Source organism: Tympanuchus pallidicinctus, unplaced genomic scaffold (genome assembly GCF_026119805.1).
Source record: "Tympanuchus pallidicinctus isolate F22 unplaced genomic scaffold, pur_lepc_1.0 scaffold4, whole genome shotgun sequence".
Classification (NCBI taxonomy): Eukaryota; Metazoa; Chordata; class Aves; order Galliformes; family Phasianidae; genus Tympanuchus; species Tympanuchus pallidicinctus.
In genome coordinates this window covers 47,062,441-47,087,930 of record NW_026294758.1, presented here as the reverse complement: position 1 = coordinate 47,087,930, position 25,490 = coordinate 47,062,441, and the positions used below count along the sequence as shown (strand labels likewise).

Here is a 25,490-nt window from a genome sequence, read left to right as displayed (position 1 = left end):
TGTTCTGTACTCTCTTTCTACCTGTTGGTACTCTTGTCATTATTTTTTTTTTTCTTTCTCATTTAATTTACTGATTAATCTTCATGTTTGAAAATTAGAATCATCACTTTTATGAAGTGAAGACCCTACTATAAAGTTCCCCACAGGGAACTGAGTCCCAATACAGTACTGACCAGTCATGCTTATGAGCTACAGGGCGCAGAAGACCATCGCATAGAAATGAACGCTTCTGGTATAAATCCCAGTGGCAAATCTTGAGAACCATTTTTATACTCCCCAGCCTCCATTTTCTCACCAGGAATACATCGTAGAACATTTCACCTGGCTATTTAACTAGAAGCTATCCCCAGTGACAGCGATGCCGGCTTTCCACCGGCCACAGCACAACATCCCCAGCCACTTCTGCACGGAGACGCAGAGACTCCTCCGTCCGGGACGGTTCCAGGCACAGTGCTCATCCCGGGGGACAAGCTCTCCTCTGCCGCGGGGGCCGGCTTGCCCGCCTCTTTGCCCTTCTCTCTGGGACGGAGGCTTCACTCTGCGCTGCGGGGTCAGAGAGGGACAGCGCTACGGACAGCGAGCCCGCGGACTAAGCGAAAGGACCCGGCTCTCTGCTCTTCCTTCCCCGAGCCCTAAGCCGGCAGGAAGGCGCTGCGCCTGGGGCAGCACAGCGGGGACACCACGCCGTAGCCTAGCCGAACGGGCGGGGGGCGGCAGGGAAGACAGGGAAGGGGGCGGGAAGCAGCGTGGGCGGACCGTGGGCGGGCCGCGGGCCGGACTCCACTGTTGCCAGGTGAGAGCCCCGTCTCCGCCTCCCCGCTGTAAGCGCGGAGAAGGGCGGTTCGGCTCCGAGCAGCGCGCCCCAGGCCCGGCGACCCTATCACTGCCACCACCATGGTGAAGGCAGGCAGGAAGGGATGCGGCTGCCTGGGCTTCCTGAGGAAGAACTGGCTCCTGCTCAGCACGCTGGTCGCCGTGCTGCTGGGTAAGTGAGGGAGCGTGAGGGGGAGCGCGGTGCCTTCGCCCTCCGCCCGGCCCTGCCTGGAACAAGCCAGACCGGAGCTCGAGCAGTGCCAGCGAGGAGCGCTCTGCGGCAGAGGGGTTGGACAGTGTGCGGTGTGGGGCGGCGGCCCCCCGGCTCTCGTCACGGCCGGCGCTGATGGTTCTAACTGCAGGCATGGAATCGACCGCCCTCCCTTGGCGACGAGGTGCCGGGCGGGCTGAGGTGCGGTGCGCAGCCGGGGCGCAGTGTAGCTGTGCCTATGGAGAACAGGTCTGCAGTGACAGGGCGCCGCGGCGGCAGGCTGGGCCTGGTTCCCGTGCATCCATCGTCATAAAGTCTGGTGACTAGCAGGGTAAAACTGTATAGGGAAAACCCACGAGAGCACTACGCCGACTGGAAAAATGGGAACTGTTTGTGCTGGGCTGCTGTGGGTGTCCTCAGCAGGCCTATGGTGGGCTAAGCCTTGGGCTGCCTTTGTGTAGCTAGTGATAGAAGGCATGCTGGCCTTGTGAGCACGGTTGTGAGTGGCCTGTCAAAGAAAGCTGAAGGCCTGTGAATGGGGACTGCCCATGAAGAGCTAGCTGGACTCATGGAATATAGCTGGGCTGACAGTGCCTTCAGTTTGATACAGGTAGGAGCATCACTGTAATTGGGGCTGCTGCAGGAAAGCATTGTAGCAGCTGCATGATGGTCTGAGGGGCCAGAAAAGCTTGGCAGTGGCACACAGTTCACAGTGAGGTTCTCTGGGATGTCCTTTTAAACATAGAGTTATTCCTCAGCTTGCTGGCAAGTTTCTGAAGGTGCTTTCTGATCAGTAGATGGGCAAAAGGGCACAGTTAATCTGACAAAATGACTAGGACAGAGACATGTTTCTTTATGGTGTAAGCTATATGCCTTCTTTGTTACTTTCTGGTGATTATTTTTATGCTAAGCAAGGAGACCTTCCTTTACATAATTGCTTCTGTAGGGAAGGACTGCTTTAGATGCTTCATTAATGACACTTGGTGGCTTTGGATGCTTCTCTTTCAGGTGATGTTTCTGCTGATTAGGGTTCTGTCTGGAACGTATTAATTTCTGAGTATGTTTGTTAAGGAGAGAATTATTGTTTAGGAATTCCACTCAGCCATTTCTAAGCTATGATCAGAGGTGTATGTCTATGTATATAAGTGTTTTCCTCCACACATTTAGTATTCAAAACACCTCCATTTATTTTTGCCTCTTTAGTGAGCGGAAGGATATCTGTAAGTCCTGAATACGAAGCACAAAGGGATTACATTGGAAATCTGTAACAAGTGGAGATGTCTATGTGTGTGTTTTTGTGTGCAATCACCTTTTCATCTGCACTAGCCAGGTACTCTTTTGTAAGCTTACATGTTTTTGTAAGCTTCCCAGTTAGTAGACTGGAAAGTAGACAAAATTTGCCTCTCACCCTCTCCAGTGGGTATGGGTAGAGTACCATGCTGAGTACCACAGAGCCCAGTAATGTGGTAGCTCTGGCAATAGTTTGCTTCTAATCCCACTAAGCTAATACCCAATGGACGTTTGTCATGAGATGATGATGGGCATCCAAATTCATAATGTGTCTTTGAACATTTTAACTGCTACACCATAATTATAGTTCAGAACTCAGGGGAACTTTATGATGTGGCAGAGTAAGTTTCTATAAAAATTCTTTGTCTTCTGGATCAAATCACATTTTGCAGTAAGGTATATATTTGTGTATTTTCAGTATTTCTAGAACATGAAATAAGTTAAATCCTTACAAGGATGGCTTAGTTGCATTACATGTCACCTTTTACAGCTTCGGGGTTTATAATATACTCTGAGTCCACAAACACTTTCTAATTACATACTTGTGCTTTCTAAATATACATTGGGAAATTGCTCTGAGATTTATTGATCAGTGTAATTTGGAGCGACTACATTCATAGGCAGAAGAGTATAACTTACTGTTTTGGAAGCAGAAAATACATTCAGACTTTCCAAAAAAATTTGCATCAGTGAGGACTAGAAATACCAGACATGCGATATTGCATAAGTGTAATGCAAAAGCTGTCCAACTATACTGCAAAGTGTCTGATAGTCCAGCACTTTGATGACATCATGCTCAGCGTCCTAACAAGGTATATCTGTCCTTGCTAGTAGCTTTCCTATGCTGAAAAATTTTTCTGGTTACTTTTTGTCCTCATCTCTGAAGAGGCAGAGACCTCTCCTAACTCCAGACAGCTATTCCTTTAGGAATAGTTACATTGTAATTACACTTGAGACCTTTGACTGGATGCCTGCTATTTGTGTTTTTGAAAATACTGGACTTTATTTTACAAAGCTATCTGCAGGGGAAAATGATTTAAAATCTGTACAGAGAATATCTTAGCAGTGTCACATCTTTTTGGTGAAAGCACCTAAATACATTACTCAAAGAAAATACCACTTGAGATTTGATTGCATATTTCTCTTACCTCAGTAGAAATTCTGTTTCAGATTAACAAACTAAATGATGAGGGCCTCTGAAGTCATGTTCAGAGTTTGAAATTGACTGAATTTCAGATTCATGACTAATTCTGAGACTACCGTAATTCAGGGATTTGTATAATTTGAGTGAGAGATCTGCCTGATTACTGGATCTCAGATATTCATTCGTGCTTAGTACAGAGTTGAGGTATGCATTGGATCCTCTTTATTGACTGGTGACTCAGGGATGAAGGTTGGGCTCACTTGTACTTTTTCTGTCTTACTGACCTTTTTCTACGTGTCAGAAGGAGAGGTGCAGCAGAGTAGCAGCCTCATGTAGCTAACTGGAAAGGAGAGATGTTTTAATGTCTTTTTGTTCTATTGGCCTTACTGAAGCTAAGGCTATTGGGCTTATGAAAGCAATTTACAAGTCAGATTGCTTCAAGGCTTCCTCTAACAAATAGGGTTATATTGTTTCCAAATCATACAATCGAATCAGTGAAAAACATAAATATCACTGAAATTCAGTCATTCTGAAACAGGTTTCTGAAAAATGATTGAAAAGGCACAGTTTAAGACACACTTCATAAGTTTCTCATCTATTTTTTTATTTTCACTTTGTTTCCAAGAGGTCACTGCTGAAGCACCACCAAACCAGTCATAATAAATAAATAAATAAATTAATACAAGTTTGACATGTGAATATTGATTCATTAGTCTGTGGGACGTAGCCTAGAAGCGTGTATTGCTGAATATTTTTCACTAGAACAGGTTTATTTATTTGTTTGCTTGTTTTTGTTTATTTATTTATTGAGAAGATGGAAGTGTTGGGTACAGCAGAACTAAGCACTGAGTTGCAGCAGCACGCCGCTGCCATGTGGAGGTGACTGGATGGCACGGCTGGGAAGAGCAGAGGCGGGAGAGCCGGGAGCTGTCCAAGGTAGCTCACGTCTTCGGAAAGGGACGTCCGCTGAACGGGTGAAACTCAGAGCTGCAGAAATTAGGAAACGGGACGCGGTGGCGTTAGGCAGAGATGAAGTGATTGAAAGAGGGAGGAGGTCGGTGGACATCACCGAATATCTGCTTTTACATCTTTCAAAAAGCGGGGAAGCTTAGGCAGTGTTTGCAGCTCAGACTCCTTCTTTGTGTAATTCCCGTACTGGAAGATTGTGACTAGCGTCACACCTCATTTCTGCCTGCATTTAGGAGAGACTGAGATATATATAGGTCTGGTTTGTAACATAAGCAATGCAGAAAATGTGAGTGGTGTCACTATGCCTTTTTTCAGCACTTGATGGCACAGCCTCCACCTCTTACATCTCTGTATCACCCTAACATCCCATATGCCATTTTTTTTTCTCATTTTAATTAAAATGATTATATTATCTTACAGTAATGAGCTGTAGCATCTCCCTACGGTAATATGTTTTTTTCATTAAAGTGTCTCTGTTAAAAACAAATAAATAAACAACACTGGTGTATTTACACTGTAGCTAGATGGGATAGGCTTTCTTTGTAATCAGATGCAAAGGAATGTAGCAATTACTTTTAAAAACATTTTTAGTCCATTTAAAAGTCATCTGTGTCTGCACATACTAGTATTACTGGATGCTCATGAAAGTGAAGACAAGAACAGAATAATTAGTAACATATCACTCTGTTGATAATGTCTTGCACATGGAATGCTGTTCTAAGTGCAGAGACCATGCTGTATTCCTCAGGGGAAGAACTTTCATGTACAAATGTGGCCTGGGAGCTCTGAACCTCATCAACCTATAGAATCTTTCAATTTCTCTCAGTAAGCTCCTTCTGTCTCTAACACAGGTGTAATTTAAACAAAACAACCCCATTGTGAAAGCAGAGTAATGTTTTGCTCATTTCATTTCCATCTCCTCATACCTTTACCAAAAAACCAAAACAAAACAACAAAAAAACAACAAAAACAAACAAACAAAAAACTGATAAAAAAGAGGTGTGTTGTGTCAGGTTGGGCTTTCTACTGTACTGTTTCTCTCTGCTTACACTATGCAGTGTATTGAAAAGAAGCAGATTAACTAATTCAAGTTGCTCTAGCAAAGACAGAACTCTTTTGTCCATAGCAGAAAAGTGTAAATTAAGGAAATATACTAAAGCAAAGGAATTACTATCCCGTAGTTTTCTGACAAGTGTAGATGTAGAATTTGAATCTTTAAACAAAGGAAGCTTTGAAAAGAATGAACTTCTGGTCAGTTTGCAGTCTACAGAGCTCCAAAGTTGATTAAGCTAATAAAGTAAGTGAAATATGCCTTTATATTTGAGGAAATAACACCACTACTAATACCTACAAATGATTTCTTGTTTCTAATTTCCCAATACCATTTATGGAAAAATGCTACCATTTAATTACAGGAATATTTTTTTTGTGTTCTATTTACATCTTTACAAAATTTAAGAACAATGTTTCATAATATACCTCATGAACCAGCAATGTTGAAGTTACTCACAAACACTGTTTTGTACTATTGCAAATCTATTTCTTTTACAGAAGACAAATTTAATGGAATGCCTGCTTTTTTTCTGCTATTTTACTGTCTAACTCTTGTTTCAAGTATTGTCCATTCCACAAGACCTGATAGCATGTCAGAAGATTAAATGTGACTCATGATGACAATTCCATGAATTTTAAATAATCCAGCCCTAATTATTTTCACAATATATTTCAAAGTAGCCATTTCTCATTTCTTTAATGCTTTCGGAATAACAACCAACCTGGCCCTGCATAATATGAATTAACTTTTTAGATCATATCTCTGATATCTCAATACTTCAGTGTCTTCATGAGTTTCTGAATAATGATATTTTGAATGTCGCTTTCTCTCTTTAGTACTGCTAAGTAGTTTTTCCAGCTATTTAGTTTGAATTATGACAGTCAGAACCATTCCACTGCCTTTCCAGTAAGAGAGTAAGTAGAATGCTCAGTCCTGTTTACTGCTGTAGCGGGAGAGAAAGAGTGAGGAATTCATAATATTAGGATAGTAAATACTGTAACTAACCTCACATATTTAGTGGGTCACCAAGTTGGTTGAAAAGTTATGAAACAGCTAAATTATATTTCTATTATAGCCTCATTGTCTCAAGAGAATTAAGGACTAATCAAGACAAGGAGCCAGGGACCACTATAACAGCAGAAGTCAACAGGGAGACTGAAGGAAAATGCTTCAAAGGAAATGAAAAGTTATCCTCCAGAAAGGTGACAAGGTGGGCTGCCCAGCTGAAGTGCCTGTAGGTTAATGCATGCAGCTTGGGAAACAGACGGGAGGAACTATAGGCCATTGTGCTAATTGAAATCTCCCAATGTTGCTGTCACTGAGACCTGGTGGGATGATTCCCGTAACTGTAGAGTGGCTGTTGATGGGTACAAGCTGTTCAGAAGGGGGAGGAAGGAAGGAGGAGTAGCTGTTACCTCTACATCGAGAAAGAAGTTGAATTTGAAGAGCCCTCAAGAGTGGCCACAAAAAAGTTAAAAGCTTATGAGTGAGAGTTAAAAACCAAGGCAATGAAAGCTTGTGGTTAGTAGAGACTACAGGCCACCTGATCAAGTGGAACCTGCTGGTGAAGCCTTCTTTCTCCAGCTACAGCAGGCATTGAGTTTGCAGGCTCTTGTCCTTCTGGGGGACTTCAAACACCCTGGCATCTGCTGGAAAAGTACCACTGTGATTTACAGGCAATCTAGGAGGATCTTAGAATGCACTAAGGATATTTTAATGAGCCGAGCAATAGACAGCCCCACTAGTGGGATGTGTAAATGAACCTGCTGCTCACCAACTCCACTGAACTTCTTGTTTACATCAAGAGTGGAGATTGCCTGGGTTGTAGCGATTGTGCAATGATCGCTCCTTATTTGAAATTATGCTCCTGAGGGAAACGGGACAGGCAAAGAGTAAAATCAGGATGCTAAATCTTAAGAAAGCCAACTTCTGTCCCTTCAGGGAGTTAGTCAACAAAGCCCCTTGGAAAACTGTTCTCAAGGACAGGAGAGCAGAGCAGAGCTGGCAGATCTTTATGGAAACTCTGTAGTGCACAATAGCTCTCCATCACAGGTGTAGGAGGTCAGAAAAGGCATGGCTGAAGTGGTCAAACTGGAGCGCAAGAAGAAAATGCATAGGCAGTGAAAGCATGGACAGGTATCCCCGGAGGACTACAGGGATGTTTCTAGGCTGTGTAGGGATGGTGTCAGGAAAGCCCAACTAGAACTGGACTTGGCAAGAGGAGTGAAGAAGAACATGAAAGAGTTCTGCAGGTACAGCAAGCAGAAAAGGAAAATCTGAGAAGTCATAACTGGCAACTGTGGACTAGGGGAATGCTGATTTACAACAACTTCTTTGCTTAGTCTTCCCTCTGTAAGTGAAGATCATGTTCGTAACTGCCTTAGGAACTATACTGAGGTAAATGGAGACTTTTTGGTTATCATAGTGCTTTACAGTTTTGTGAGAACACTGATTCTGTAGAAGTGTAGTCACTTGATAGCTAGTCTTCAGTGATTTAATTTTCCTTTTCCTGGTTGAATGAAATAGCCTCAAAATAAACATATTTGGTTTGACTAGTGTTGTGGTGACTCCTTTGTAGGTCTGCAGTGGAGGGTCTTGTCAATGTAATCATTAGCCTGAACTCAGGTTCCTGTGGAAAAGAAAATGGAGGTTTCATTACTTTGCTAGGAAGGTTTGTAGAGACCTTGCTACCTGCTGTGAATCATGGGGGGCGGGGTGCGCCACAGTAGAGAAGCTGGTTATTCCCCTCTGGCAAGTACTTCATCTACTTCATTCCTTAAAGTCCATCATAGAGATTTACTGTCCGCCTGAACTTTCCTTACTCTGTAGTCAGATTACACTGTGTCATTTGCATGAAGGAATTTACAGCTGCTGCACCCAAAGCAGGTTAATCAGCAAGAAGACCCAGTGGAGTCTCACCACAGCTGAGGAATGAGCATACCTTCCTCCAATACTTCCCTACGAAATACTTTTCTGTAGATCAAAGTCTCATTTTGGAACTGTATTCTTCTAGAAGTTTTTCTGAGAGGACTTTTCCTTACACGTATTTCTAATGAAGCTGATAGCCTTGGCAACAGCAATATTTGGAGAGTGAAGATTTGTTGCCATGCTATTAAGACTCAGCTACTCTGAAATATACCTCAGTAGTTGCCTTTACTTTTCTAAGAATATTTTTTTGTCAGTCAACATCACTATGTTTATTAGAGTGTTAGTTGTAAAGTAAAATGTGAAACAGCAAACTGCATAACATTATAAAAAGTTAAAAGTAATCAAAAGAGAGCTGAATCAATAGATTTATGGTAATATTCTCCATTTTGAAATTACGGAGTTTGCACTATGTACTCTCTTGTAGGTAAGAAATAGCTGGTAATATTATAGAAACTTTATAGAGCAGAAACAAAATGCATGTTACAAAATATTTGTGAAGGATTCAGACTGCAAATATATTGCCTGCATGGACTACAACTTGATGTACTTATATGGAATTTTTTGTACTGTGTATTAAATCAAATCAGTGAACTTTCTTTGCAAGCCTTTTCTGTCATGAGTCATCAGCTATAAAGATAACCCAATTAAGACACAGCAGTGTGATACAATTAATTGTATTTTTGTTTGTCCTTTGAACTGCAAAACTGAAAATATTAAAAGGTTAATCATTTTGTTGATAACATAATCCATGTTGCTTCAGAACAATTAAGTAATATAAGAATCACCCCATTATAGTTGTCTGCATTTTTTTTTTTTTCAATGCCATTATCAGAGTTAAATACCCATAATTCCCCCACTACCTTATCAGTACTGGGCAGAATGACCAACTCTGCTAAAATGAGTTCCTACATGCCAGAATTACACCAAAACAGAAAAGAGTAGAACTGTGTCTTTGTTATGAAATGACCAGCATGGTTTCACCAAGGACAAGTCCTGCCTGACCAACCTAGCAGTCTTCTGCGGTGGTGTAACTGTATCTGTTGACAACAGGAGAGTCACTGATGTAATCTCTTTGGATTTCAACTAAGGCTTTTGGTATAGTCCCCCATAACATCCTTCTCTCTGCATCCAGATATGGACTCAGTAAAGGAGAGACATACTCCTGTTGTAGTGTGTCCAGAGAAGGGCCACAAAAATGATCTAAGGGATGGAGCACCTCTTGTACAAGAACAAGCTGAGAGATCTGGGACAGTTCAGCCTGGAAAAGAGAAGGCTTCAGGGAGGTTTGATAGTGGCGTTTCCTTCTCTAGAGGGGAGCATTAAGGAAGATGTGGTCAGGGTCTGTTATGATAGGACACAGAGATTTTTTTTTTTTAATTTTTTAATTTTTTTTTTAAAGGGTGATTTAAGTTGAACATAAGGGGAAAAAAATTTGCAAGAAGGATAATGAGGCACTGGAATAAGTTTTTGAGAGAGGTGGTGAATGCCCCATCCTTGAATACTTGGAGATTCAATATCAGGCTGTACAGGACTTTAAACTACTAAATCTAGCTATGGATGTCCCTGTTCATTGTAGAGGAGTTGGTTTACATGACTTTTGAAAGTCTCTTCCATCTCAAATGATTCTATGGTTTTATGACTATATTTTTCAGAGAGGAACATGGTGTTATTCAGAGTAAGTCATTTACAAAATGACTAGTTGTTCTCTAGTAATACAAACTGGATTTGTTTTTCTTATCTTCTTATGGTTCATTCCTAAGGAACCTTCCCACCATAAACGTAGTAGTGAAGATTGCTTGCATTTTCTCTGGAGTCAGCCCAAGTTGGTGGAGTGATAACTCCCTGCCAATTAACATTATGCAACCCTATATCACAGTTGTCATCAATGAATGCAAATAACATTTTAGAGAATTTTAGAGAATCCTGTTGATCACTAGGTATGTCTTTGTATGAGCATCACTTATTTCTTTCTAAGTTGTAAGTTGTTTGACCTGCTAGAGAAAGTAAATCCAAAAAGTGTTGCGTTGACTTGCTCTCTGAGGTATAATTATGTTGTGAAGATTATCTAACCCACAATGAAAATTATATAAAGCAGTTAACTGTAGTCACTTTATACTGCAAGTCCTGGTCGGTTTTAATTACTTTAGTGGTTCTGAGCTTCTGGATGCAAGATTTGTCTTGCATCAACCCCACATTTTTATGCAGGAATACCCTCAGGATATAACTATCACTGTCTGTAATGCAGAAAAAACTGTAAATAGTCTCTACATTTGGTTGCTCAGGTGAGAGGACAGGTCCTCCTGAGAGGACAGCACATTCTGACAAGTTTACTGTAACTGTAATAAAATCTGTGACATTCCCTATGTGTGCTAGTACAAATGAGCAAAGAGACGATTAATTTTTTTTTTTTTATTAAATCACAGAATCACAGAATGGTGCAGGTTGGAAGGGACCTCAAGGATCATGAATCTCCAACCCCCTGCTACAGACAGGACCACCAACCTCCCCATTTAGTACTAAACCAGGTTGTCCAGGGTCCCTTCCAACCTGGCCTTGAATACCTCCGGAGATGGTATATTTCTTTTATTATTCATTTCCAGATCTGTGTAAAGAGTTGCAGCATGCTACTTAAAGAGAAACATTGTACTTCTGTAGTTGTTCCAGTGCAAATAATACGTATTTTTTCTTACAGAAAGTTTCAGAAGCAACAGCAGTATGGAAAAAGACATACTTTGGTGGTAATAAATGGCTTTTCACCTGGTGTCCAAATTCACAGAGTTAGATTGCAGATAAGCAGAACGTATGACTTACTGATCTTCCAAGATACTTTTTACCAGATTATCACTCACTGACTGATGGTCAGCCAGTCCCCAGGCGTAGGCAGCCTCTGCAGCCAGCTACCCATTTCATTGTTCGCCATGACACCACCATGGTGCAGAATATTGCTTTGGTCAGTTTAGGTCAGCTGTCCTGGTTCGGCCTCCTTCCAGCAACTTGTGCACATCCAGCCCCCTACTGGTAGGAGGGTGTAAGAAGCTGAAAAGTCCTCTATGTTTAAGTAAAGGTTGCTCTGCAGTAACTAAAAGATTGTGTGTTATCAGTATTGTTCTCATCCTATGTCCAAAATGCAGCATCATACCAGCTGCTAGGAAGGGAATTGACTGTTGCAGTTGAAAACAGGACACTGAGTATCACAACAGGAAAATGATGTACTATGCTTTAGAAATAAAAAGTAAATTATTCCATAAAAGTAAAAGAGAAAAACAGAAAGAAAGGAAAAATCTTAACAAAGAGTAGAGATGTTGCCTGCTGCAGGGTGTTTTGTGGTTGTTAGAACTGATTACATGTATAAGAATTATCTTCACAAACAGTGGACTATGACGTTCTACCAGACTTTCATTGTGACTTGCTCAGGGCTGCTATAATTGAAATACATTTCTGCTGGCTCAAACTTTTTTTGTGTGTGTTATAGTTCCTAGGAAAAAAATTCGAGTGACTTGATTATTGAGATGAAGATCAGAAAGTTCTATACTCATCTGATTCCAGAATGTAAACAAGTCTACTTCCTGACCCATCTCTTGTTGCTGTCACCAAAAAAAGTTTCTTCCTTTATTCTCATGCTAAATGGGAATAACAGATGACAGATGTCAGTTCCACTTAAAGGGTTAGCTACGTTTTACAATACTTTGTCATCCTACACAAGTTAGCATGAATATCATTGTTGCTGCATCTAATAAAACAGCAGCATTAAAAATGAAGTGAGAGCAATAATGCAATTTGGAATTTTTTTATTTATTTATTTTTTTTAGGAAGTCTGTTCTGTGTTACTGCCACTAGGTAAATAATACCATGTCCAAAAATATACAAATACAGATACAAATATAAGCAAAAAGCTTCAAAAAATCCTGCAATAATTTTGAGAGGGTGTGAAATGGTAATGGTTTTATAGTGAAATCCAAAGAAGTAGAAAAGAGGACTCTGAAGAATGAGAATGAGGGTAAAACTTTCTGTCTTTTAGTAATCCTGATAAATGATCAAACTTTCCAGCTAGTGAAACATAATTGTTGCTGCTGGTAAGGAAGGAATCATAATTAGAAAATGATCTGGTCACACTAGCTCAGAGTAATACTCCCAGCTGAAAGAAAGGAACAGAACATGCTGCCTCTTTAAATTTTCTTTCGAAGTGCAGTGGATCACAAATAATTTCCTTCTTTGATCCTGCTCAGAAACATGCAGGATCTCCCCCGAAGACACACACAATTTAGTTATCTGTGTTATTGCTGGAACACCTTCTATATATCTATATATATATAGAAATAGATATAGATATACAGATATGTATGTATATATATCTGCTCAGGGCTGGTGATATTCCTGTCTTCAGAGAAACACTTCTGTTGAGGGCATAGTTCTGACTCCTTTTGGCTAGATTTTCCTGTTTCTGTCATGAACAATGTATTGTGGATGTCCATCTTTGTTACTCTTTGAGGAATATGTCTAGCTTCAGGGGTCTTTATGTGTCATCATTTTGGCAGGATCAGAGCAGGAGTGGAGGAGTCTGGCGTTAAAATGAGGCTGGTACAGTTATGTCTGTGATCTTGTTATGGGGCATGGACATCTTGTTTAGAGATATGCAAAAGGAAAATCTCTTACATGCTTCAGAAATACAGTAACATCTGTGCAGCAGCCTTTTAAGGCAGTATCTTGTATGTAAGGAGGAATGCTCTATACCCTATTATAAAATGGAATTGCACAACTTTTAGCAATTATATTGTCTAGTATTGCTGCAATTTAAGCATATGCCTGCCAATCATATGAACAGTCTGAAGACACAAAGAATGCTTATATGCTTATGTTCAGCTGTTTACATTGGTATTTGCAGGATGAAAACCTTAGCAACTTCAATATGTGTGATCATTTACAAGCTGACTAATCTTACTTGGACCTATCTCAAAGTTGTCTAGTTGTTTTCAATACAGTGAACACAGTTTAGCTTCTAAGTGCAGAGATCATTGTGTCTTATCTGACAACGGGCATTTTTGTAATATTGCAAACATCTTCAAGACTATTAAGATGTTGCAAGGACTTTAAGTTGTCTGTATTTTCTGACACAGATAAAACCTACATCAAAGATCTTAATAGTTGTTTAGAGCAGCATCTTTGCTTGGAAAGGCTAACATTTTTGTTTTCTTTCTCCTTATTAACATTAGAGAGTTGATAGGAGATTGTAATCTTCCTCTGTTTTCCTTCAACTTGTTTCTGCAAGTGCAAGTGCAGAGAAAAGACAGCTCATAGTCTTTTTTCTGCTATCGGAGGCAAATTCTGTGAAAGTAGTTTACTTTTTTTTTTTGTGAACTAACCTGCAGACAGCAGAAAAAATCTAGCACAAAACGCCCCCATGATGAATCTTTAAGGAGGAACTTTTCAAAAATTCCCACTTTCCAGGTGAAAATGTTAATTATTTTCTTCTCTGATAGATTATTTGATATGGGATCCCTGTCTATTTTCTTTAGTATTAACAATGCAGACAGGGTTATCTACGGATTTGCCTAGATCTATTTCTGGCAAATGATCCTATAAGACTATTTACTCTATGCCAGCTTCTAGTGTAATGTCTAATTTAAATGCCTCGTTTAGCATTAAAATAAAACCAAGGGAAGAGGTTTGTTCGGCTTAGGCACTAGCAGTGTTACTAGGGCTCTGCAAGTTTACATGAGTCAATGAGGCTGGTGAAGGTAGGTTGAAAGTACTTGAGCTTTTGTGCTGCAAAATACACATCATTGATGTCGTTAAAATAAAAAGGGACTGTAAACAATTACATTAACTTCAGTGAAACTGTTAATAACTTTGTTAAAGTTATTATATGAATAAAATCTTTCAGCACTCAGTGAGTAGTGAAAGCTTGTAAGTGACTTTTTTACTCGCTGAATCATCATGTTATAAATTGGGTCTCTTAATATTCAGTTTACCCAGGACTATAGCATTTCAAAGTTCATATGTGATACTGATATTTCCTTTAAAAAAAGACCTCTTAGCCTCACCTCTGTGTTCAGAAGATCATGAAGCAGATCCTCCTGGAAGTTATACTAAGGAACATGGAAAGAAGAAGGTGATGCAGGATAACTTGGCTTCACCAAGGGCAGGTCCTGCCTGTCTAACCTGTAGCTTTTTTATGATGGCTTAACTTCGTCAGTGTACAAAGGAAGAGTCACTGATGTCATTATTTCTGGCCTTTGATACAGCTCCCTGCAATGTCTTTCTCTCTAAATTGGAAATATATTAATCCGCAGATTACACCAAGCTGTGTGGTACAGTTGACATGCCTCAGGGTTGAGAAGCCATCCAGGGAAACCTAGACAGTCTCAAGCAGTGCACCCAGGTGAACCTCATGAGGTTCAACAAAGACAAGAGCAAGGTCTTGCACATAGGTTGTGGCAACCAGTTCTATCAGTATAAGTTATGGGACAAAAGGTTGGAGCAAAGCCCTGTCAAAAAGGACTTTAGGCCACTGATGGATGACAGGCTGGACATGAGCCAGCAATGTGCCCTCACAGCCCAGAATGCCAACTGTATACTGGGCTACATCAAAAGAAGTATAATCAGCAGGTCAAGAGTAGTGATCCTGCCTCTCTACTCTATGCTGGTAAGACCTCACCTGTAGTACTGTGTACTCAGTACAGGAGAAACTTGGAGCTGTGGAGCACATCCAGAGGAGGATAGCAAAAATGACCCAAGAATGAAACATCTCCCCTGTGAGGACAGATTGAGAGAGCTGGAGCTGGTTAGCTTGGAGAAGGCTCTGCGGAGACCTGATAGTTGCCTTTCAGTGTCCAGTGGAAGGGAACAGACTCTTTAGCTGTGTCTCTTATGATAGGACAAGGGAAATGGTTTCAAACTAAGTGAGGGAGGGTTTAGATTGGATGTAAGGAAAGACAATACATTAAGGGTGATGAGACACTGGAACAGGTAGCTCAGAGATATGATGGATGCTTCATCCTTGAAGACATTCAAAGTCATGCTGAACAGGGCTCTGAGCAACCTGATCTGTGTAGATGTCCCTGTTCACTGCAGGGGAGTTGGACTAGATAACATTTAAAGGTTCCTTCCAGCTCAAATTATTCAGTGATTCTATGATTCTACTGACTGTAGTAATAGTTTGGTATTTCATAGATTGGTCGTGCAGACAAATGAGTGTAAAATATACTTAATGGTATTTTCATTGATTAATTTCTTGGAAATAACTAAATCAATTTAGTCATTGTAGTCACACTGATTATGTAGAGAGTCAATTACTGAAAGTGTTGCTGCTGAGTAGGTATATTTTCACCACTATTCAGTATATTTTATTCAGTATATTTTATCACTTCATTTCTTAAATGTGCAGTAAGAATGTATGTATAATACTATTTTTTAATGCTAGTTAAGGATTTCTGAGAACTGGAGAGAGCAGGTAGAGTGTCCGTGCTGAACTGAACTGATAATCAGAAGTGCAATCAAGGTTTTTCCAAAGACACATCTAAAAAGTCATCCAACTTCACAATTATATGTATTTATTATTGTTACTGTAATCAATATACAGCACAAAAAAGGAATGACCAAAAGAAATGTCTCCAGTTTGCTTTAGAAGTTTCACCACAGCTGTAAAAATATGTCTATTCCTACCCTTTTTTGTTTTCTTTTACATTTCTTTCCTTTTCCCCATGAGTCTCTTATAAATTACTGCTAAGTTTTGTCATGTTTTATGTGTTTTTTAGGTATTGGAGTTGGCATGCTGGTACGAGAATATGGCAAGCTGTCTAACCTGGATAAATTCTACTTTTCCTTTCCTGGGGAGGTGCTGATGAGAATGCTCAAACTTATCATTCTGCCATTAATCATATCAAGTATGATCACAGGTATGACTGGAAATGGGCTGTTAGTATATGGTATTATCACTGTGGCTTAGCTATTCTTTCTCAATTAAATTATCTTTAAAAATAATTCAGTGGAACTACATAATGAAAACTATAGATGTATACATTTAGATTAGGCTTCTTTATTAATAATGAAAGTGAATTTGGAAAGGTTATCACTATTATTTGATAATTAATTTAATAAGAACTATGAAGTAATAAATTCCAGGTTTATAGATTCTTCCTGTTTTCAGGAATGGGTTAAATGGTTGCAGACTGTAAGCTCAAAACTGCATATTTTCAGGTACAGGGTTAACTATTATAAGCTGTCTCATGTCATCATTTCATAAGGAGATGTGATCTCATACTTCATGGTCATAGAAAGAGTAGATTTCTCACCTTACTTTTTCTACTCTCTACGAACTTTCATGAAGGACCTTGCATGAGCTCTGGCATTTACTGAATCCCTCTGTATGTCCATTAAATTCATTAAAAAAAAAAAATAAATCTGTTTGATATGGATGGCTCAAAGATGTTTTGGGGAAATGCAAGAGAACAGAAATTTGCTCTCTTGGAAGTAGCAAGCAAGCTTTTGTCATAGTAAAATTTGCTAACAACTCATCCATTAGGAAATATTTCGAAAGATCTGAAGGAGCAAACTGAAAGTGAAGAGACAGAAAAGTATGTCAAATAAACTTTCAGGCAAAAAAGTAAAGAAAGTCAAACAAACGTATCTGTATTCTTCAAATCTTTACTGAGGGAGCAAAGGTTGTGACTATTTTCTTTTAGCTTACTGCAGTGACTCAGGACGTGTTTATCACTACCATGTTGTCCTTTGTCTCTCCAAGAACTGGATTTATTGCCAAAGCAAGATGCACTCTTTCAAAAACTACTTATAAGATAAAAGAACCAGTGGAATGAAAAACTAAAGGAAGATTCAAGATGCGTCTTCATCTACACTTGTAAACAAGGCAGACAACACTAACAACAACACTAACCTCATTAGTGTTAACAGCACAGTCTGCTTTTGGTGGTGAACTTCCCAGGGAGTAAGAGAAAATATTATTCTCAAAAGTAGCCTCACTATTATTGAATAAACACTGAATGTACAAGGATAGCACCTCACACTGCATGCTGACTGCCCTTGGTGGGGCCAGAGGTCATCTGATTATGCCCATTTCTTCAGGATCAGCACATTATGCAGGCAGGAGAGTGTATGTTTTCAGAACTCTGTTAGGTGTGTATCTGATGATCATAGCTGTACACTTGTACCAGTGTACAAGTTCATATGCTTAGTGACAGCTGTTTAGTGCCCCAAACATATGAAGCTACTGCAGTAAATTAGTGACAGTAATGAAGTCTTCTCTGCACACATTTGTAGTTCATAAACTAAAGGGATGAAAGGTAGCTTACCAGGAGAGCAGCTTGAAGGTTATCATGATATGTAGTTTGCAGCAATCTGAAAGAGTGCACACAGATGCAATTGCAGCTGGCCATTTGGTGCATATTTCTAACTAGACCCTGTAGCTGGGTCCTAGAGAGGCACCTAGAATGTTTTGATGCTTATAAAAGCAGGAATATATTTGTGAATGTATGTTATGTCAAAATATAGGATTTTGGTGAGTAGTAACATTTTTTCAGAAGGTGTTATTGAAAATACAATCTGTAGTTTTCTTTTTGAAAATTAGAATGTCTTTGTCTGTCAGTGTTAATCCTGAAAAGCGTCCCCTTATACATATGCTTTTAGGACAGTGAATTGTCTATCAATCCATTTGTATATAGTGATGTAACTCATTTTGCACAGCAAAGGCATTTATTGTGGAAATTACTCCTTGATATTTCAGAAATTTCTGCAGTTTTTAGTATTAACAATTTGTTAGGGGGAATTCCTGTGTTAGTGAAAAAAGCTCTCACTGGTTCTCAGTTAGAGCAAGGGCACAGTCAGGCTCTTTCCAAACTGAAGACAAAATTCTCCCTCTTGTGGTTAAATGGAAGGCTTTACAGAATGTGATTTTCATTCACAAACTGTTCCTCAAAATGTAAAGGATGGAAAGCATTATTTAATATTTATTTTACATGTACAGTTTGAAATTTGCAGAATTTTTTTCTACTTACTTGCATTGGAGGCTGAATTGTAGCCTTATAAAGAACTAGCATAAACACTAAACATTTGTTTGTTTGGAAACATTTTAAAGGAAAGCTTAATAGATCTTTTATTTGAGGACGTGAAACTCTGAGTAGTGGGATGCTCTTTTAAGTTAGTGTGGCTTAGAGACCAATTTGTAATAATTGACGTCTATAAGTTATTTTAATGGATGGCAGATACAGGTTTAATTTATTCTGATCATTAGCCCACACTAGTAATTCAGTCCAAAATATGTAGTCTTATTGAATCTCCCTTAGATTGCTGTCCCTCAAATTCACTAGTAGTATAATGATAGTATAGTACACCATTCATGTGAAGGAATAATTTGCATTTTCTATTTCCTTCTGTAGTGGCAAGGCAAGATTCTAAATGAAGAGCCTCACACATTACTCAAGACAACTGCTATAATATACAGAACTATGCCTGTGCTGAGCATGATACCCAGCAATCCAGATCAGCTTATTTGAAGTACTGCTTTAAAAGAAGAAATGATTATTTGGAAAGTACCTATTTTTGGTGCCCTTTAGGAAGAAGGAAAGAGGGGGAAATCTTCAACTTGCGTACTGGGAGTTTTGGGGCTTCAATCTAATTAGTCTAGACTCATTAACTACTGGGAAGAGAATCTTGATTATAACTGATTGAAAACTACTTGAAAAGGTTGTTTGTTCTTTTCCTTTGTTCACAATTGTACAGTTTTGTACCTTGGATCTACTTTTGGGAGGTTACCAGTTTGCTTTATCACAGTGCTGCTTAGTTCTGTGAAGGAAGACAAAATGTACTAAATAGGAGACAAAAGAGTTGGAATGCAGTGAGAAAAATCAGAGCATTAACAGGATTGTTCCACAATCTTAATAATTGCAGTTAAAATGCACAGTGGATCCCATAAGGTTTTTCTCAGAAATAGACCTGCCAGCTCCATTGGGTATAAAATGTCACAGATTTAAAATACTTTGAAGGAATGTAGGAGCAGGAATGGTAGGGGAAGAAAGCAATTTTCTTTTGGTATCATCATTCTTGGATGACCATTACCCCAGAAGTTTGTATTCATACTATTCCAGGAGGTGCAGCTACTGAGGGATGCTCTTCTACTAAGGCATTATTAACACACCTGTGCTTTACCAGCAAACTGACTACTTTCCACCCACTGGGGAAGCTCTGATCTAGCTTAATATACTCAGAAACTGCCTGTTGAAATATCTCTGTTCTCTTCAGTTTCCTATCTGTGTTTTGAAAGCCACAAGAATATTGATAATATAGAAACCATGGCTTAGACAGATAACTCACTTTGTCCCTTTGTATCAAAGGGACACCAGGCAAAGGATAAAAGGTGTTGCACTACTGTTAATGAATTTTACTTTCAGTGGTACTGAGGGATGCGTGATGTCCTGTCCTCCTTGTTCATGTGCAGTCATTGAAGCAGGGAGGACTGCAGAGTCATGTGCTATTAAAGGACAAAGCTTTGTGCCCATTGCCTTCGGATTAGATCTGTAACAATTATCTACTCCTTTCCCATCACTATCATTGACCTTGCACAACTGAGACAACTTCTATATTACTTAAGGCTTTAAATTATGGTGACAAAACTATGATATATACTTAAGACACATGGAGCATGGTTACCACCAACTCTCAAGAGCAAAGAGCCCCAGCATAGCAGCCATTCTGTGGCACTGGCAGCCATTGCCTTCAGTCCTAGCTGTACCACTGTGGGGCTGCTAGTGGCTTCACTGTGTGTGAACGTGAAGTGAGTCAGTATCTTCAGCTCTTCTGTTCTGGTGCTTAACAATTCTACTGTAAAACAAATTACCTTCATTTTTTAACTCCGCTTCTGTATGTGTGGACATGATGATCGATTAAAGAATGTTTTTTTTTTTTTTTTTAAATGAGAGTCTGGAAAGTAAAGCTTGTTCACCTATGCCTTTTACCTGCAGTACTTTCAGAGTAATTCAAGTAGTTTCAGTACTCTATATTTTCTATATTTGTGGTATATGTATTTCACCTGCAACACTGCAGAGGCTCTGTTTGCTGCATTCATGAACTGAACCTGATTTCTTATATGAATCTTGCTACTCTGTCCAGCCTGGGAGATTGATATGTTATCTTCACTCCTTATAGGCTTCTATTATATTCTACTTGAGGAACATTATATCTCCTGAAAAGGCATTAACTTGAGTTTATACAAAATCTTTCTTTCTAGATGAGAATTAAGTTTTTCCTACAAGTGGTACTGCTTGCAAATAAGAGGAATGGAAAACAGTACTGATACCTTCCTTCTTGTGCATGTAGTACAATCAGATCTTTAGCAAATGATCATAATACAATACTGCAATTTTGATTTTGCCAGCAGATGGGCACAGCAGTCCCTTAACAAAAATGCCTAGGGTCAAAAATATTTCTGAACATCTTACCTGAACCGTTCCATTTTATAATTATTTCATTCCTTTAATTGCCATAAACTATCAATACTCTATTTATTTTCCCCCTTTCTATTTGATGATTAGAAAATTCATAACAACTTTTTCAAATCCTTGAATCATCCAGGATGCCCCATTTGAGTACCTGGACAATTCTTTGTAACTGTTACTGTATTCCATGCTTTGTTCTGTCTCTTGAGAACAAAAAAATACGTGCTTTTCAGTGCCTTTTCAAAGTCAGAAGACCAGTATTAATCTTGCTAATCCAGTGGTAGTTTCATTAGGTCATACAAGTAGGAAATAAAAAAATTCTGTTTCTGAATGTCTTTGTGGCATTTAAATAGCACTAACAGATGCTTATTCATTACCTGCACACATTTGCTGCCCTTCCCCCTCCTCAGCCACTGACTTGCAAGATCACAGAATCACAGAATTGTAGGGGTTAGAAGAGACCTCCAGAGATCATTGAGACCAACCCCCATGCCAAAGCAGGTTCCCTACACCAGGTCACATAGGTAGGCATCCAGGCAAGACTTGAACATCTCCAGAGAAGGAGACTCCACCACCTCCCTGGGCAGCCTGTTCCAGTGCTCCGTCACCTCACTGTAAAGAAGTTCTTGCGCACATTTGTGCGGAACTTCCTATGCTGCAGCTTATGTCCATTTCCCCTTGTCCTGTCTCCATATACCACTGAAAAGAGACTGGCCTCACCACTATGGCCCCCACACCTCAGATATTTATAAACCTGGATTAGATCCCCTCTCAGTTGTCTTTTCTCAAGGCTAGATAGACCCAATTCACTCAGCCTTTCTTCATAGGGGAGATGCTCCAGGCCCTTCACCATTTTTGTGGCCCTCCGCTGGACTCTTTCCAAGAGGCCCCTTTTTTTTGTACTGGGGAGCCCAGAACTGGACACAGTACTCCAGATGAGGCCTTATCAGGGCAGAGTAAAGGGGGAGGATCACCTCCTTCAACCTGCTGGACATGCTCTTTTTAATGCACCCCAGGATGTCAGCTAATTTATTAAGAAATTCTTGTATTACAATTATGCATCAGTACTAATGGAAAAATTTACACTCTTAAGAAAAGCAAGAGATTAATTGTGTTTCTGTCAAGTTTATTAAAAGGGTAATTGCTGCAAGCTGTCAAACAAGTGATTTTCCTTTCCAATAAATTTCAACAGACAGCAAAACTTCTGCTGTAGAGGGACTGGTAGAATAGAAATGGGAGACTTCTGATAACAAATACGAAGACAGAGGTGGTAGGTCACCAAAAATTTCATTTGAGAAATTGCATACTACAGAATCTGGGTTTCTATTTGCCATGGATTCCTTGGTGATGAATGGTGAGAACTATCCTCTTAATGAGAATTAGCTATATATGTCATATTTTATTTGTGTCTAGTAGAAGACTAGGCACAAAGAAAAACACAAATCTATGGGGCTGGATGATGTGAGTTCCAGGGTCCTGAAGAGACTGGCTAATGTGATTGTCAAGCCACTTTTCATCATATTTGAAAAGTCATGACAAAGTCCCTGGTGACTGGAAAAAGGAAAACATCATTCCTATTTTAAAGAAATCGAGAAAGACCTGGAGAACTACAGGCTGAAGAGCTGCATGTCTGTATCTGGAAAGATCATTGAACAGACCCTTCTGGAAGCTATGTTAAGGCATGTGATAGATATGGGGAGGTGATCTGAGACCGTTAGCACAGCTTTGCCAGGGGCAGATAATGCCTAACCCATCTGGTGGCCTTCTACAATGGAATGACAGCATATGTGGACAAAAAAAGGGTAACTGGTATAGTCTACCTGAACCTGTGCAAGGCTTTTGACATGGTCCCACACCACATCCTTATCTCTGGATTGGAGAGAAATGGATTTGAAGGGTGAACTATTTGACAGATAAATAATTGCTTGAATGGTCATAGTCAGAGAGTTGTGGGTAACAACTATACATCGAGGTAGAGGCTGTTCTGAATGGTTTCTCTCAGAGGTTTGCTTTGGGACCAGAACTCTTTAACATCTTGACAGATGATATAGGCAGTGAGATTGATTGCACTGTCAGCAAGTTTGCTTGCGACAATAAGCCGAGTGGTACAGTTGATACTATGGATGGAAGGGATGATTTCTAGTCAGACATGGACAGGCTTGAGAAATGAGCCCATTGGAACGTAGTGAGATCCAAGGAGACCAAGTACAAGGTGTTGTACTTGGGCCAAGGCAGTCCCAGGTGTGTATGCAGGCTGGGAAGAGAACTCCTTGAGAGCAGTCCTGTGAAGAAGGACATGGAGTTCTGGTGGACCATAAGGTTGACGTGAGCCAGCAGTGCGTGGAAGGCCAACAGTATCTTGGGCTGCATCAAAAAAGGGGTGGCCAGCAGCCCAAGGAAGTTGATTGTCCCCGTCTACTCTGTCCTTACAAGGTGCTATCTATAGTACTGTGTCCATGTCTGAGGCTCCCAAGCAAGAATGATGTGGAACAGTTTCAGTGGGGTGAGAGGAGGTCCACAAAGATAATCAGAGGTCTTGAGCACCTCTCTTATGAAAAAAGGTCAAGGAAGCTGGAGTCATTCCATTTGCGAAAAAGAAGGCCTCAGGGAGATCTCATTGCAGCTTTCTAGTACTTGAAGGGAGCTGTCATGGTTTTCCATAAGTATTCCATAGTATGGCATTCTGCAGTGAACTAATGGAAAGGGGTAACTGCTAAGGGAGAACTACAGTTCTCAAAGTGCTCTGGTCCTTCCTGCTTTGTTTCCATGAGGTAGATACAAAGTGACAGTCATTTTTGCTCCCCACTCTGAATTTGCAGCGCGGATGTCACTCGTTTTCCTGCTTGTTTCATTTAGTACTCTTGATTCCTTTGTATCGTATGATCTCACATTACTTTACCATTTTTAGTATAATAGTGTTCTCTTTATCTCTGTCTAGCAGCATCTCCCCCTTCTCACTTCTCTGCTGGCTTCCTTGTGGGGAGAAGTGGGTGGAGAGAGTTAGGGGGCTAAGTTCCTGTTGCATAACAAAGAAAAAGAATTCAACCTGTGACTGTTATTGGTACCCAATGTGGGACATGATAGCAATGAAGATAATAGATTTGACCAGAGCATACCGTGATTTTGAACAGAAATCTTCATACTATGCCAACTTGCTACTAATAGCTAAAAATAGCAAAAATAGGATTTTTCTCCTATTCAGCATAGTCTTTTAAGGAATTACACACATCATGCTTCACACTGTATTACTTAAAACCTATTGGAGCTTTTCTTAAGAAGACCACTCTATTTTTTTAGGGCTGTATATATATATATATATATATATATATATATATATACACACATATATGGGCTGTATATATATATACATATGACAGCTTAAAAGAACTGATGGTGACCCCCATCTGGTGTTTGTGTGCTATGTAGCACAGTTAAGCATTAAAAATTACACTCCCAAGAGTTAACATTTTAACTTCCTCCACTACCTTTTCAGTGAGTTTGCCAATGGAACAAGAGATATTTAAACCTGTTTTCAATTTTTACTCCTCTCACATTTTTCCTTTTCTCCCCCTTGAAATTTTCATACAGTTCTAGACTGTCCAAACTGGCATAATGATATTGTCATGTTTCCTGAATATGAATTCCTCCATATCGGTATTGGTCACAGATCTTCCCCAAAGCTGAATAATACTGAGTGGCAGTGGATATGGAGGAATCTGGGAGAAAACTTAGAGAAGTGGGCACCCTGAAAATTGAGGCAAGTATTTAAGAGAGGACTATTGTAGCTCTGGCAAATCTAGGGAGGCACAAAATATGTGGGGCCTAGCTTATGCCTACTGAGCCCTATTGAACACTTAACAAGGGAAAGAGAGTGTCTCTGAACTTGCAATGGAGAAAAAACCTGTGCTGGTGTCACCTCTATAGGAGAAAGAAAGTTGCAGTGAAGGTCATCTTGTCTATAATGAAAAGAGGAAAAAGAAAGAGGAGACAGAAGTAGAGGAAGAGGAAGGGAATGGACCAATAAAAAAAAAAATAATTGTAAAAACACTGGCAAAACATCATCTGAAACACAGAAAGATGAGGAAGAGATGACAATGATCCAAATTCAAAGCCTGAATGTCATGGTTTGGACTTGTTCAGCCTGGTTTTGTGACAAGGGTGAGAAGGGACCCATGGATCCATGCTCTGTGGAAATGTGAGGGGAAAAGGAAGAGGTAGGGAGATGTGCCTGTATGAGAAAGAACAGCAGCAGCAAGCTAAAGGGAGAAAAAATTCATTTACTAAATATAGTAACGGAATGTGAAATAATACAGTATAATACAATATAATTGAAATTGAAGCTAATAAATAAAATGCCAAAGAGAGTTTGCAAAACTGAAGTCTTTACTCTAATGCTGTTGGTGAAAGCCAGGGAGCAAAGAGCGACGTCTCACGACTTCTAGTCCATTTTATCATTCTGTCTGAATGGAAAACAGAACTGGAAGAATGAAGTCTTCTGGGAGTTATAGTTCATTCTTCTCTTCTGAGACCATGCAACTGGATATATTGACAATCCGTGGAACTTCAGGAATAACTGTTTAACTCCAACTGCACTGCATGTTGTCGTGATGTGGAATACTGATGAAAAACCATAAAACC

At 39.8% G+C, this 25,490-nt stretch overlaps 1 protein-coding gene across 1 annotated transcript in view; it reads left to right on the top strand.

Annotated features, from left to right (window-relative positions):
- Positions 1 to 804: 804 nt before the first annotated feature.
- SLC1A1 (solute carrier family 1 member 1) overlaps positions 805 to 25,490 on the top strand; it is a 52,851-nt gene continuing 28,165 nt past the window's right edge. Inside the window, exons 1-2 of the mRNA XM_052700944.1 lie at positions 805 to 985; positions 16,164 to 16,304. Of these exons, the coding sequence (XP_052556904.1) occupies positions 895 to 985; positions 16,164 to 16,304 (232 nt within the window). The 5' untranslated portion in view covers positions 805 to 894. The remainder of the gene's footprint in view (positions 986 to 16,163; positions 16,305 to 25,490) is intronic.